The following is a 14345-nucleotide window of genomic DNA, read 5'->3' on the forward strand; positions in this document are numbered from 1 at the left end:
TAAGTGGATATTAACCCAAAAGCTCGAATTACCCAAGATGCAATCCACAGACCACATGAAGCTCAAGAAGGATGACCAAAATGCATATGCTTTAGTCCTTCTTAAAAGGGGAAGAAAAATATTCATAGGAGGGGATAGGGAGGCAAAATTTAGAGCAGAACTAAAGAAACGGCCATTCAGAGCCTGCCCTACATGTGGCCCATATATATACAGCCACCAAAACTAGATAAGATTGATGAAGCTAAGAAGTGCATGCTGACAGGAACTGGATATAGATCTCTCCTGAGAGACATAGCCAGAACATGTCAAATATAGAGGAAAATGCTAGCAGAAAACCACTGAACTGAGAATGTGACCCCCATTAGAGGAATTAGAGAAAGAACTGAAAGAGCTAATGGGGCTTGTGACCCCATAAGAACAACAATGCCAACCAACCAGAGCTTCCAGGGACTAAACCACTACCCAAAGACTACACATGGACTTACCCTGGGCTCCACCTGCATATGTAGCAGTGAATAGCCTTGTTGAGGCACCAGTGGAAGGGGAAGCCTTGGTCCTGCCAAGGTTGGACCCCCAGTGTAGGGGATTGTTATAGGGAGGCGGAAATGGGGGGTGGATGGGGAAGGAAACACCAAATAGAAGGGGAGGGAGAGGGGTTAGGGGACTGATGGACTGGAAACTTGGAAAGGGAATAACATTTGAAATGTAAATAAGAAATACCCAATTTAATAAAAATGGAAGGAGGGCTAGAGAGATAGCTCAGAGGTTAGGAGCACTGACTGCTCTTCCAGAGATCCTGAGTTCAAATCCCAGCAACCACATGGTGGCTCACAACCATCTGAAATGAGATCTGATGCCCTCTTCTGGTGTGTCTGAAGATAGTGACAGTGTACTCACAAACATAAAATAAATAAATCTTTTAAAAAAATAAAATAAATAAAAAAAAGGAAGGAAAAAAAAGATATAAAGTTCAGAAAGATTGGAAAAAAAAAAGAGTTGCCTTGGTCATGTTCATGCCTTGGTGTCTGTTCACAGCAGTAAAACCCTAACTAATAGAACAATTTATCGGAGATTAGTTCTCTCTTTCAAGTCCGTGAATCCCAGGGAAGAAAACCAGGTTTGTAGCCTGTCAGCAAGTACCATTACCTGATGTTCCTTGTGTGTATATATGTCCTTTATTCATAAAGAGCCAATTTTGTCTCTTTGGTTTGAAAGCACCAGTCTCAGGACCCCCTGGATTACTTTCTTCACATACTAACTTTCTGACCCACGTCAGTTTCAGAAGCCAGATCCCACTCCAAGGGAGCCTCCCAAGAACAAATCCATCATCGGAACAATGCACTTCTTCAATATACACTGAAATCTGCTGTGGTAAAAAGCAGCATCAAGGGGTTGGGGATTTAGCTCAGTGGTAGAGCGCTTGCCTAGCAAGCGCAAGGCCCTGGGTTCGGTCCCCAGCTCCAAAAAAAAAAAGCAGCATCAACCACCACTCTCTCTCATTAGCCTTGGACAGGCAAGCTCTCCAGCGCAGGCCTCTGCCACAGGATCCATCCGCTCAGGCTCTCTCAAAGTTTCTTCCCAACAGTGCCTGGTTGGATCATCTAAAGGGACTCCTTACCCCTACACCGCACTAGCATGGCCTCCTCAGTTCTGCCTTTCATCTGATGGGCCTAATCTGCATTGCATCCTGGGGGGGACATGACAGAGCTGCTCCAACCCCGGCAGTAAGGGATGCTGGAGCAGGATCCTGAACACACGATACCCTGCTTAGGTGTCTGGTAGCCAAAGACAATTAGCACGCACACCTCACGCCTCTGTTCCTGCCGATCTCAAGAAACCTCCCTCATTTGTTGCAGGTGATCTAGTCCATCTATTATAAAACAAATGCCTAGCAGGACAAAAGCCAAGTGCAGGGTCTGGAGAGATGCTTATCCATCAGGTAAGGAGGAGTTGTCGCTCTCCCGGAGGGCTCAAGGAGCAGCTAACAGTCCTCTGTAACTTCAGTTCTTACAGGAATCCACCGCCCTCTTCTGGCCCACGTGGGCATTGCATTCATGTGGTGCACAGGCACTCAGCATGCAAAACACCCATACACATAAATGAGTGAAATAAACCTTAAACACAAACAAATACACAGAAAAACAAACTATATCCCTACATGTCTAGGAAGTCATTATCTCCAGAGTGTATCTATCACTAATGTTATATTTCCTGAAAAGCAGAGGCAGATAGTTCAGGGTTTTCTGATTTCTTTTACATACGCTTACTGAATATTTTCATCTATTAAGGTATTAGATGAGTACAGTTATGTTTTCCATTAATTTGGTGTTCTTGATAATTTTATGAACATGAATATATAGAGTACCGTATTTTAGTAACATTTAGTATATTTAGCTACTATGACCTCAGGATATAGCATAGATAGTTTTACTACCACAAGGGAGTATCCGTAGAGTAGATGAGGTCACCTACATGCAATACATCATCCCTCTGTGTAGCGTTATGAGCCCTGGCTGGGAACTCACTGTGTAGACCAGGCCACGTGGCACTTGCAGACATCCATCTCTGCCTGGGAGTTCTGGTGTTCCAGGACTGTGACGCCCCATCACCTTTTCATTCATAAAATTAGTAATTTTACTCAATGGGGGCTTAATAACAGCAGTCATTATATACAGCCTTACCAAAATAGCAAATCAATGACAAGACCCTTGCTTCTCTAGTCCCTGCCAAGAAATTGCCACTTGTGTGACCACCACGGGATTAAGGGGCTCCCTGTGCCAGTGTCCTCCTGGGTAGAGAGGGCTAACCTGTGACACTGCCACTAATTCCTGCAGAGGGAGTGCCAGCCAGCATGGAGCACCTGCCATTAAGCCTCTGAGCACCCTGTCTGTATCGGCCCTCCTGGATATGCTGGAAGGGTTTGTGAGACAGATGACAATGACTGTGCTTCCAGCCCTTGCCATGATGCGGCCGTGCGCTAGGATGGAATTAGAGGCTACTCCTGCTCTGTGCCTGGATACCGAGGTGGGCACTGTGACTTGGAAGTGATGGATATGTTTCTGGTCCCTTTGTGAATGCAGTTGTATGCCTCAGGGAGATAGGAAAATGCATGTGTGTCCATCCTCCAGAGTATCCTGGTGTTAGGTCTGAGTTGAATGGTGGTGACTCTGGGTTCCAGCCGGATCTACATGGTGCCGTGTGTTAGGACACTCTTGGGCTTGCTTCTGTGACTGTGCACCTGGGTTCCACCGAGACCACCGTGAACTCAACTCTGACGAATGTGCCAGTCAATCATGTCTCCATGGATTTGGTTTGTGTGTGAATGGAGGAAACTACCACCACTGTGTCTGCCTGGGCCGTGGATTCACAGGGACACACTGTGAGACCCAGATGCCTCTTTGTTGGTCAAAGCCTTGTCACAATGATGCAGCATGTGAAGACACTGTTGGCAGCTGTATTTTGTCACTACTGGCCTGGATAGACAGGCACCCGGTGGGAGATGGACAAAAATGAACCCAAGCTACTGGTTGCTACTGCATTGGGGGAGGGGTCCTCACAGATCAATAGGGCACATTCCAGGCCTGCCTTCATCCCCTAACTACTAGGAGCCTCAGGTTATGTGTGTATCTGTCAACCTAAATTAAAAAAACAGGAGCCTAGGAGAACTGTCTTCCTAGAGGCTCCATTCAGCAGCCGACTGAAACAGATGCAGACACCCACAGTCAAATATTATATCTATCTTCGAAAGCTTGGTGAAAGAGTTGTGGGAAAGACTGAGGAACATGGAGGGGAGAGGGGCTCTACAAGAAGACCAACGGAGTCAACCAACCTGTACCCTTGGGGGCTCCCAGAGACTGAACCACCAACCGAAGAGCATTTAAGGGCTGGACCTAAGCCCCCCACCCCACATATGTAGCAGATGTGCAGCTTGGTCTTCCTGTGGGTCTCCCAACAACTGGAGTAGGGGCTGTCCCTCAATCCGTTGCCTGCCTGTTCCCCTAACTGGGCTGCATTGTCTGGCCTCAGTGGGAGAGAATACGTCAGGTCTGCTGCGATGTGATATGCCAGGGTGGGCGGATACCTAGGAGGGTTTCCCTTCTCAGAAATGAAGGGGAGGGGTGGGAGAAGGGCGCTGGGAGGAGGATCGGGATGTAAAATGAATAAACAAATTAATGGGAAGAAAAGAGAGAAGAGTGGGAAAATCACTTTTTTATTCATGAAAATAGTCACTCAACAGGGGCTCACGAACAGCAATTATAGACAGTGTATAGCTTTAGCGAAGTAGAGAATCAATGACAAGGACAAAAGCAATAACATTGATTAAAACCTTGAAACAAAACAAAGCCCCCAACGAAAATAATAACCAAGCTAGAAAATTGATACACATTTGATTAAAAACGTGTTAGGTTGTAGCAAGACCTACCGCTCTGCTGGCCTAGGGCACACATTGTAATAGCCTATCAAGTATGGCCACGCCTCTAGGGGCTTTGAAGACCAAGTCCTGCCAAGGCCAAGGATGAGACCGTTTCAGGCTTTTGTTCGAAGTCTTTCTAATTCATTTTACTCCTCTCTACTAAAGTATCCCAGAGGATCCTTCAGGACAGCATTAATTTACACTCTCAGACTCCTGGATGCCAGCAGCTCTGGCTGTGCCCAGCAACCCTCTGAAGCCCTCCCCAGTGCTACCTGTGGTACAGCATTTCCTCTGCTCAAACCTTTCTATCCAAAGGAGTTAAATGTCTGACGGTCGTCTGCTTGATATGGAACATCTGCCTGCCCGACGACATCAAAGGTGATTCATTCTGTTTAAATCCTTTCTCAGTCCAGGCTGTGAAACAGTAAAATCCAATATTATTACTATTATTATCATTATCATTATTATTACTATTATTATTATTATTATTTTTATTATTAATATTGACGGTCAAGTGACTGCCATGAGAGATGGAGGTCATCCTCACTGCAGGGCGCTCTCTCCAGCAACTCTCATGGGTGACACAGAGTCAGCTTCAGCACTGACTGAGAGAGGACCCTCTGCTCTGGGGGTGGGTGACATCTGACTGTTGAGTTCTCAGCTACAAGGAGGTGGCTTTTTTGAGGAGGCCTTGTTCCTAGATTGAAGTCTGTCATGAATTCAAGTTGTCTGTTTTCCCTCGTCTTCCTCAGGTCTCTCAGGGGTGCTGTAAGACAAGGAAAGGCAATCAGACTCAGAAGCAGCCTGGCTGGGACACTGGCTGCACAAAGTCAGCGACCACCACCTCACGGATGCCCCGGTTGCTAAGGACGGGGCTCTATGGTGCCTCACTTACCTGGATGCTCAGTGCTCCTTCTGCAGCAGCTCTGTCTGCAGGCGCCTCTGGTCCTGGTCGGTGGCCTGTCTGAGTTCATGCTGGACTTTCTCACACCTAGAGGAGGAAGGTAGCTGGGACACAGGCCTGGTGGGGACCTGCCATGTCAGCTGCTCGGCCTCCACCAGTTCTACCCACCCGGACAATGCACCATGACCTTTCAGAGGTCAACTGAGCATCCCCAGGTGAGAAGGGTCAGGGAGCACCTGGGCATTGATCATTTCCCTCAGGTTATCCTCACTGCAGGGCAGTAAAAACATCTAGCATTTGAACTGAGACGTACCTGTCATGCTGGACTAGAAAAATACAGCACACTTGTCTGACCTGTAGAAACAGCATTTTTCAAAAATTGAGGCGTGGGCATCCTGAGTCACAGTTCAGGAGAGATGGGCATGGCCTTGATTAGATGCCAGGTGAATGTGGACAACCTGGGAAAGTCTATGCAGGCCTCTAGGGAGACTGTGCAGGACAACAGGGAAGGTCCTGATTATTCCTACAACTCAGATCCCTGCACGGGATCAACTCATCCACCCTTAAATTTGCTCATAACAGGAGGACCTTCGCACAGGCAACCAAGGATACCAGGGAGAAGAAAGTTAGCTTTTCTTGGAAGAGAGAACACAGTGGGCAAGAGATGTGGACAGCTCAGTCAATGAAATGCTTGCCCTGCAAGCATAATGCACAGACTGGTGGACCTCTGGCTTCCTTGGCCTGTTAGCCAAGCCTGCTTCACAAGCTCCCCAGGCAGTGCAGTGTTGACTTGTTTCCCAGCACAGGAAGGACCACCGGACGATGGCAGACCAACCCCCTACTCTGGCTCATTCTTCCCAGTAGCTCCAAGATGAGCAGCTTCCTCCGAATGGAACTCCCTTTATCACAGGCTGCCATACTTTGGTCCAAACCAATGAGCCTGGACGACTAGAAATTACAAATACTCCAGCTCTCTAATCTACTCTCCCCGAAAGGGGCCTTCCTGAATGCTGGAATCCATGAGCGGTGGTTGGACTGTGTCTGTCAGATGCTGATGTAAACGTGAACCTGATTTGGAAATAGTTCTTGTAAAGGCAAGAAGTGGAGACCACCAATGTAGTAAGTTTGTTGACCCTCCCTGTGACCAGTCAGGCTAAGACTCTGCCTAACAAAAGACATTCCAAAGAGACCCTGTGGACTAACTGAGCAGGCTTGGTCATCAAGGCCTGTGAGCTCAACAGTAGCGCAAACACACACAATTTTATTACTTAAGTAGCCAGTAATGGCAAGGCTTGGTTGTCCAGTTGACATCTGAATTCACTACAGCACAAATACTGGTCATATCTGTTGTCAACATCTAGTGCATTGGGGTCCCTGGGTAGGGTCAGGACACAAGGGTAACCAAGAACCACTGCATACTTTATCGAATTCTCCAGCATCTTTTATAGGCAAGCAGAATAAAAATTTCTCACAGTTTCTAATTCTCAATGGCTTCTATTTCTCAAACAGTAGTTTACCTGGACTCAGGGTGACCCAAACCTCCTTGCAGACCAAGAAATCTGTTAGCAGTCCAACTCTTAAGTGTTGCTTAGTTAATTAAAGCAAAAGATTTTTCTCATGAGAAGATGATCATGAAGGCCACTTCCTCAGGCATGCAGCTTACCTGGTGGAACATCAGGATTCTCTGTTGAGAAAGTATACCTTCTTGGTGTCCCAGTGTGCTGGGATTCACAGATATCCTTGAGTCACCTTGAAGCTAGCAGGCTGGGAGCAGTCACCTCATGCCATTTCTCTACAACCAGCAAGGGACTTTTTTTTCCTTAGCTAAATCATGTGAAGTGGGATGATCTAATTCTAACATGGATCTTTGAGGTGGGAAGATAAAACTTTCATCTAGGTCCTTAGAGATGTGAAGACCACACCTTCTGCTGTCAGCATGCATAAAGGACATGGAGGAACAGTCCTCTCTTTTGCCTGCCCCTGCCTTTCCTAGAAAATCCATTTCTTTATTAGAGTCAACTTCAAGATTCTAGCTTACGGGCATACACTGAAGACCAGCTGAGACACCCAGCTACCTCATGAACTGAACACAGCTAAGCCCTTTGATGTTGTTGGTTTAGATGGCTACAGCCTCCTCAGGCACATTCACAGCCGCACAGGATCAACCTGGCCTCAGAACACTGAAGGCTGTGTTTTCAGAAGCCAGTGGGGAAAATGGCGAAGTCCACAAAGCATTCAGGTAGCATGGAGATGCCCAGATTCCCTGCTAGTCACGACAGTGCATGGCTATGTTGGTAGGAAAGCCGTGTTGGGGTAGAACTTGGTCACCAGACTCACGAAGTCTCCCTACTCACAGCCCAGCACACCCAGATCCTGCAGGTAAAAACCAGTCTTTATTCTGGTCCACAGGTTCTGGGCTTTTTGTTTTGTTTTATTTTGTTTGTTTGTTTACTGCAATAGAGAATTGCTTGCCACCCACACCTGCTTACCCAGAAACCTAAGAGGCCACTATCAGGGAAAGGTGGTCAGAGTAATTCTGTTGTAAATCCTGAGAAAGGTTTTGGCCAGAAGCATCTTTCTTGTTCTCTTACTAGTATCAGATACTCACTATACCCAAAGGACTCCACCGGTGGTGAAGTGTGGTGATGCCCTGCCTGGGGCTGGGGACACTTCCCTATTCCATCCCTCCTTCATGGCTTCCTCCACCAACCCCCTCACCCCTGACAAAGTGAAATCCTGGAGTTCTCAGTAAAACAGCAGTGTCCTTCCTAACTCCTGGCTTCTGGGTTAGGCAAACTAACATTCTGGAAAACTTGACTTTCAGGAACTGTGATAAGCAGGGAAGTCCACTTGCTTCTCAGAGGATCCCAGCTCTGGATCCCCATTCTTGGAAAGCTTAGCTCCAGCTTGTCTCCTCTGGGAACCTCCAATCCTTCCCCAGGGCCACTTATCTCTCGCTGATTCTGCAGGCCAACATCCTTCTGCTCCTCTCTGGTCTTTCCGTGTTCTCCATTCTCTCTCCCACATAACTTGTGCAGTCTTGCCAACATGTCTAAGGGTGAACCCTCTAGGCACTGAACTTACAAGAGTTATTGGTGTCATCACAACACTGGTGACATCACAGAGTATGATAAGGGTTTCCAGGAGCAATAGAATGTCTGGGAAAGAAACTACTGACATCAAGGGGAGGCTACCCTCACCCCCCACTCTGGTAACTAGTTCACTCCAAGCTGACCCAAAGCCAAGATACACTTTCCAAGATCCTCTCCTGAAACTCAGGATAAACTCCTCATCACCCCTCCTTTTTAAAGCAAGAAATGTCTCCCTGCTTGATTAGAAACCCCTCAGTACTTCCTCTGTGGGAAACTGAGAGTTTATTTTCCAACACTGCTTAGGATGTCTCATTCCTTCATTGAATCACCCTTTTTCATGATGTTGAGAAATAAAACACTACCGAGAAATCACATCAGCAATAACGGGGAGGAAAGATCACGTGCTTCAAGTACAGGCACTTGGAAATACACCCAGAAAGAGCCTCCAGGGCTGATTATAGTGTGGAACTTGAGTTAGGGGTCCACTCAGAGAAACCATGTGCCCCATGGTTGGAAACATTCCCACAATGCCCCAGCAGGGAAGACACAACACCCCATCAGCTTCTGGTAAAGTGTGGTGAGCTGTTAGCAGAGGAACGTGAACAGTGATCTGTCAAAGCAGAAATGCCCTCAGGCTGAGTACGGGTGTCCTCCAGTCTGCACTACAGCAAACAAAGGCAGATAACTGTAGGCTCTGTAGGTTTCAGACTGAGATTATGTGGAGGGAGTGGGGGGTGTGGCAAAGGAAAAAAGCAAGCCATGGACAGTGCAGAGTGATGGCCTAGCAGACAGGAAGGTCAGGACTTCATAACTATTGCTCTTCTCATAGGCTCTCGTGGCCCCACTTGTAACCTTAGTGATTGGGCAGTGGAAGCAGAATGATGCTAAACTCGGGTTTAACCTGTAAAGCCAGGCTGAGGACAGCTTGAGTACCCTAGGTGTTCTTTGCTTGGAAAGTTTCCCTGTAAGATATTTAAATTCAAACAGACAGTGCCAGTCAGGGCCTAGCCTTCCCATATTGCACCTCACATTCTAAGGTGCTTTCCCAGTAAAACTTTGAGGCTGATTTTCTTAATTCTACATATTCTTGGTTTGAAAAGTAAATCAACAACAAACACTGAAAATCTCTCAAATAGAACAAAAAAAAAATAACAATACTGTATTCACACGAGTACATCAGTGGAAAGTCCAGCATAACTGAAGAATGGGAAAATATAATTGTGTCCTGGTCTCTGTGGGTGCACCTTGGGAGCCTCTGCAGGGACAAAGTGACATACAATGGACACAGAGGCAGGGCGGGCAGCAGTATAGAACCTGCACTGGTCAGGTAACAAGCAGACTCTATCCAGTTCTCTATCCAAGGAGGTCCTGTTGAGGCCCTGGGCCTTGTTCTGACCATGAGCACTGGTATGATCATGCAGGCTTCCATTTGAGCGACACAAAGTTCTTTCATTCAGCAACAGACAGAACAGGAGTCAAGTCAGGAGTGGTGCCCTCCTCCCATGAACTATGTGACAAAAGGAGTTATGTGTGTCAAAGACCAGAGGCCTCCTGGATGGGTTTGGGTCTGAAAACCATTCTTAGGTGCCATGAATCTTATGGCTCCCCAGTGACTGTCAAGTCTGTCTTGCTGTGTGCCTTGTGACTCTGTTGAGAGGCTTGACTTAGAGGCCTATCAAATACCTTGGTGGTAGAGAAACTAACTTGCATTTATAAGGCCTTGGGTTTTATCTCAGGATAGTGGAGGCTGGTGGTGATCCCTGAGTAATTCCCCACCTTGTTCAGTGTTCTACTTCCAACCTAACTAACTTCGGCCTAACTTCGGGGCAGGTCTTGATCCTTCAATGGAAGGGGAAGTCTTTAGAACTCAAGTCAGAGAGCTATCTAGTGTACCAATCTTGTTATGAACGTCCAGTTGAAATCCTGTTGATGGGCACCCAGGTACAGCTTAAGGGAAAAGTACTAACAGGGCTGTGAGATGGTAAGAGGAGCTCATAGTGTGACTAGATATTGTTTGGTCAGTCTGTGTGTCCCTGGGTAACGTTCACTGTGTTGGAAGTTAGTAGTTGGAAGTGTTCCTCCTGGGTAATGAAGTTGGTCAGAGAGTTTGAATCTACCATACACACTGTGAGCTTCCTTATGGGTACAGGACATTCAGGGAATTCCTTCAAAGTCTTTTTATATTTAGGTGCATGCAGCCTATGACCCGACTGGAGACTCTCAGCTCAAAGCCTGGAAGTGATGCCAGTCAGTGCACTTGCTCATTGATACCATCAGCCTGACCTGATGCAGACTCATGGGGAAAGACAGACCCTCAGTAGAGAATAATCTATGTTACATTGACTGTGGACATGTCTGAGGAGGACTGTACAGATCATTAATTGAGGTGGGAAGACCCACACTGAGAGGTCAGAATCACTTCATTGTGGGGGACCTGAACTGTGCAACACGAAGGAAGCCAGAGCACAGGCAGAGTCAAGCAGGCAGCATGGCTGCCCCTCTTCCCTCTGCTCCCAACTGTGGGTGTGATGTGACTTCCCCAAATGGATCATAACCTGGAACTGTGAGCTATTCTTCTCCCTTCTAAATTGCTGGACTTGGGACCTGGATGTAATGAAGAAGATGTTAAGATGGCACCCTGTGGCACCGGGGGTGGCACAAGCCAGTTAAAGACATTAAAGTAAGGCATGATATGCTCAATAGCAGCCCATAGTCCCAGGACAGGAGCTCTGCCTCCCCAAACCATCCTTGTGATTTTTCCAGTCACAACCATTGACTCATACACCACGTCCCCTGTCCACAAATGGCTCCAGATAAGTGTCTTACCATATCAAATGTACCCTAATTTCTGCTAGTCCATTAAAACAAAACAAGCTTCATTTCATTGGAAAGAATTTTTCTGTGGACTTCCCGACCCTTAGGATCTTGAAATTTGAGGAAATGGATCTGAAATCCATTCATCTCTAGGGATTAATCTCAACCTTATGCTGTGCACCCTTCCTTGGAGGTCAGGAGAATCTCTTTAAAGGTCAAACCAGAGAAGCACCTTAGCTGCCAGTCTGAAGGGTGTACACAGTGAGGGCCACCTGTCCACTAGTAACCTTAGTCCAGAGATTAATGCTAGGGCTCATGCATACACATCCCCATGAGGACTTCTTGGCTGCCCTCTAACCTCTGTGCCTCCTCAGACAGACTTCTGGAAGTGGATCTTTGACAAACGTCCTTCTTCAAAAATACACAGAAGTGATGAGAAGGGAAAACTCGATCCAATGAGGTCTTTCTCCTCCTAGAGCATGCAACAGCCCCTTCTGAGCAACTTCCAAGGGCTGTCTGGGGAGTCTGCCAGCTTTGCAGGGGAACTCTAATAACCACATTTCAGAGATAGGATGCATGTCTGAAGAAACAAGTGTACAAAGGTCAGAAGTCCAAGGGAGAGACTGTTATGTGGCTGGCAGTTTAGGCCCTCTGTCAGTTTCCTTCAGCTAGAGAAAGGAGGTTCGAGATCTGGGAGATGTGAGTAGACAGAAGGAAAACCATATAAAACCACTCCCTCTGTTGCCTGCAGGAATTGTCCTCTTCCTTTTTTGCCTTACAAGTTGCTAAGGGCATTTTTGTGGCTGTTGTTTCTCCGCTTTCTTCATTCTCTTTCCTTTTCCATGCTTGCCTTTGTTGATTTAAGACAAAGGCAGGACCTGCCCAAGTCATGGCTGCTGTTCCCAGGTTCTGAATGTGTTGAATAAAGCAATAGACAAGAAATCAAGACTCTTGGTATTCAACCCTTCCTGAGCATGTTATGCACTGTAAGCCACGGTGTTCTCTCTGAGACAGCAGGAATAACAGATTCAAGAGCAAGAACATGGACGTTCCAAAGAGACCACACAGTCAGTCACCCAGCTTTCCTCCAGAGGGACCTGGACTCTTTGGGAGAGAACTGAGCCCCACCCAACTACCAGGATTTTCCCATGATGCAATGGAACTTCCTTAACTTTTCTGGGCCTGTAGTCTCTAAAAGAAAATTGGGGAAGCCATTGTGCATTAATTCACAGCAAATCTGGGTCAGCTAAAAGACTGAGTTCCAGGTAACTAGAAGGAAGGAGACACACAACAAGAAAAGGCTCCAGTGATCCAAAAGGGGGTGGCAGGGTACATAGGCTTTCTGCCCTTGGCCTAGAATCCCTTCTGGCACTTGGGACTGAGACAGGAGGTGTGAACTCAGGTCAAGGCATGACACTGGTCCCTTTCACGGTAGGCTAAGACAGGTGTCACTCTTGCCTTTCAGGCAGAGCAATGGACTGGACTAGATCCTCGCCCAGCTCAGTGAGCTGCAGAGAGGAATTGTGGCTAGCAGTCCCTTGGGCCTGGTACTTACCCGTGTCCTTTGCGGACTGTGGCAGCCAGATAGTAGCCTTCAGTTAAAGAGCGGGCAGCAGGCGAACCTGCATTTTCTTCAGTGAAGAGCGCAGGTCCTGGAAGTGGTCCTGCTCCTCGGCCATGGGAACCTGGAGCAGCAGCTTCTTCTTGGGGCCTCCTGCCTCCCCCTCCAGCCGCTGCCATTTGTCTAGGCACAGCTCTCTTTCTGCTTCTGAACATGGCCTCTACCTCCGTCATGGCCTGGGCCAGACTCTGCTGCCACAGGCCGAGCAGCTCCCGGCGGTAAGGTTCCATAGTGACCTCCGACCTCTTCTCTCCCTGCTTTGTTTGGCGGGGCTTAGCGCTGACAGATGGCTTCAGAGACGACTGGGCTGTTTTCTGCCTAGTATGGCGGTGGCCTGGAGTGAGAGCAGCATTGAGGCGGTAAGACCCACCGGCCAGAGCCAGGAGGCCTGGGGCTGCAACTTTTGGGTGACCCTTGGAGGCTGCATCCTGGGTTCTGGGGCGAAGCTCAGTCCGCTGCTTCTCCAAGGAGACTGAAGGAAGAGGACGAGGTATAGGAGAGGGTGGAGTTGGAGATGGCAGCGTGGCTGGCCTAAAGGCGCTCCCACTCTGCCTCTGAGCGTCCTGTTGGCCTGCAAACTGCATTTGCTGCTGAGGAAATTTGGCTGTTAGCCCAAGGCTATGCAAACTCACCACCTCAGCCAACAGAACTGCGGCCAGCACCTACTGCCTCTCCGCTCACTTCTGGCAGGAGGTTAAGGCATCTGATTCTGGAAAAGAGTCATGCCCCTAACACCCCGCCCCCGGCCCCGCCCAGGCCCCGCCCCGGCCCGCCCCCGGCCCCGCCCCCGCCTGACCTATCTGCACCCTCCCCAAGCCCCAGGAGGCCAGAGAGTTCACTGGTTGGAGGAGCAGACGGTGGGAGGAGTTAAGCCAGACCCCAAGCTATTTGAAGAACCCCCCTCCCACCCCCCAACACGCACACCCGATCACCTACTGCCCATAATCAAGGTTCTCCCTAGAATTCTATTTTTTGGTTGTGAGCCTAGCCTTTAACGGCTGAGCCATCTCTCCAGCCCCTCCCTAGAATTCTAAAATAAATCGTTGATTCAATGGAAAGGCCACTCAGCCAAACTAAGACATCCCCAATTTAAGACCTCTATGGAATCAGTAGAATCCATTCTGAGAAATTTTCACACATATACACACATGCACACACACACAAATCCAACAAAATCCCCCAACCTGTTGCACACTTAATAGCATTCTGCACATCTGTATCTGAGCTCCAGAGTCAGAGGCAGTTGGGTATTTGCAGGAGCTAGGTGTGCAAAAGGAGCTTATGCTGTGGGCTCTTGGAGATTTCTAACCAAAGTGCTTGTCTCCTCTATGTCACCCCAATATTATAGCAAATCACGCAGTAACCTTATTTCCCATAATGACTTCAGAGCAATCTACCTTCTCTGACAGCCCTCTGCACAACTGCTCACCTGAGAAGACTGCACACTTCTGCATTGCAACCACAGACTTGCTTGCTAATACAGGCCAAGAGCTCTTTCTA

The 14345-nt window shown here is 47.9% G+C and overlaps 1 protein-coding gene across 1 annotated transcript; it reads right to left on the bottom strand.

The window, feature by feature from the left end:
• Window positions 1-4913: 4913 nt before the first annotated feature.
• LOC116914559 lies at window positions 4914-13526 on the bottom strand. Its single transcript, XM_032918912.1, has 2 exons — window positions 12780-13526; window positions 4914-5180 (listed from the first exon to the last, which is right to left on the bottom strand). Exons 1-2 carry the CDS (start codon window positions 13427-13429, stop codon window positions 5135-5137), a joined length of 696 nt encoding a protein of 231 aa, XP_032774803.1. The 5' UTR covers window positions 13430-13526; the 3' UTR covers window positions 4914-5134.
• Window positions 13527-14345: the final 819 nt, after the last annotated feature.

This window comes from Rattus rattus, chromosome 13 (assembly GCF_011064425.1).
Source record: "Rattus rattus isolate New Zealand chromosome 13, Rrattus_CSIRO_v1, whole genome shotgun sequence".
Classification (NCBI taxonomy): Eukaryota; Metazoa; Chordata; class Mammalia; order Rodentia; family Muridae; genus Rattus; species Rattus rattus.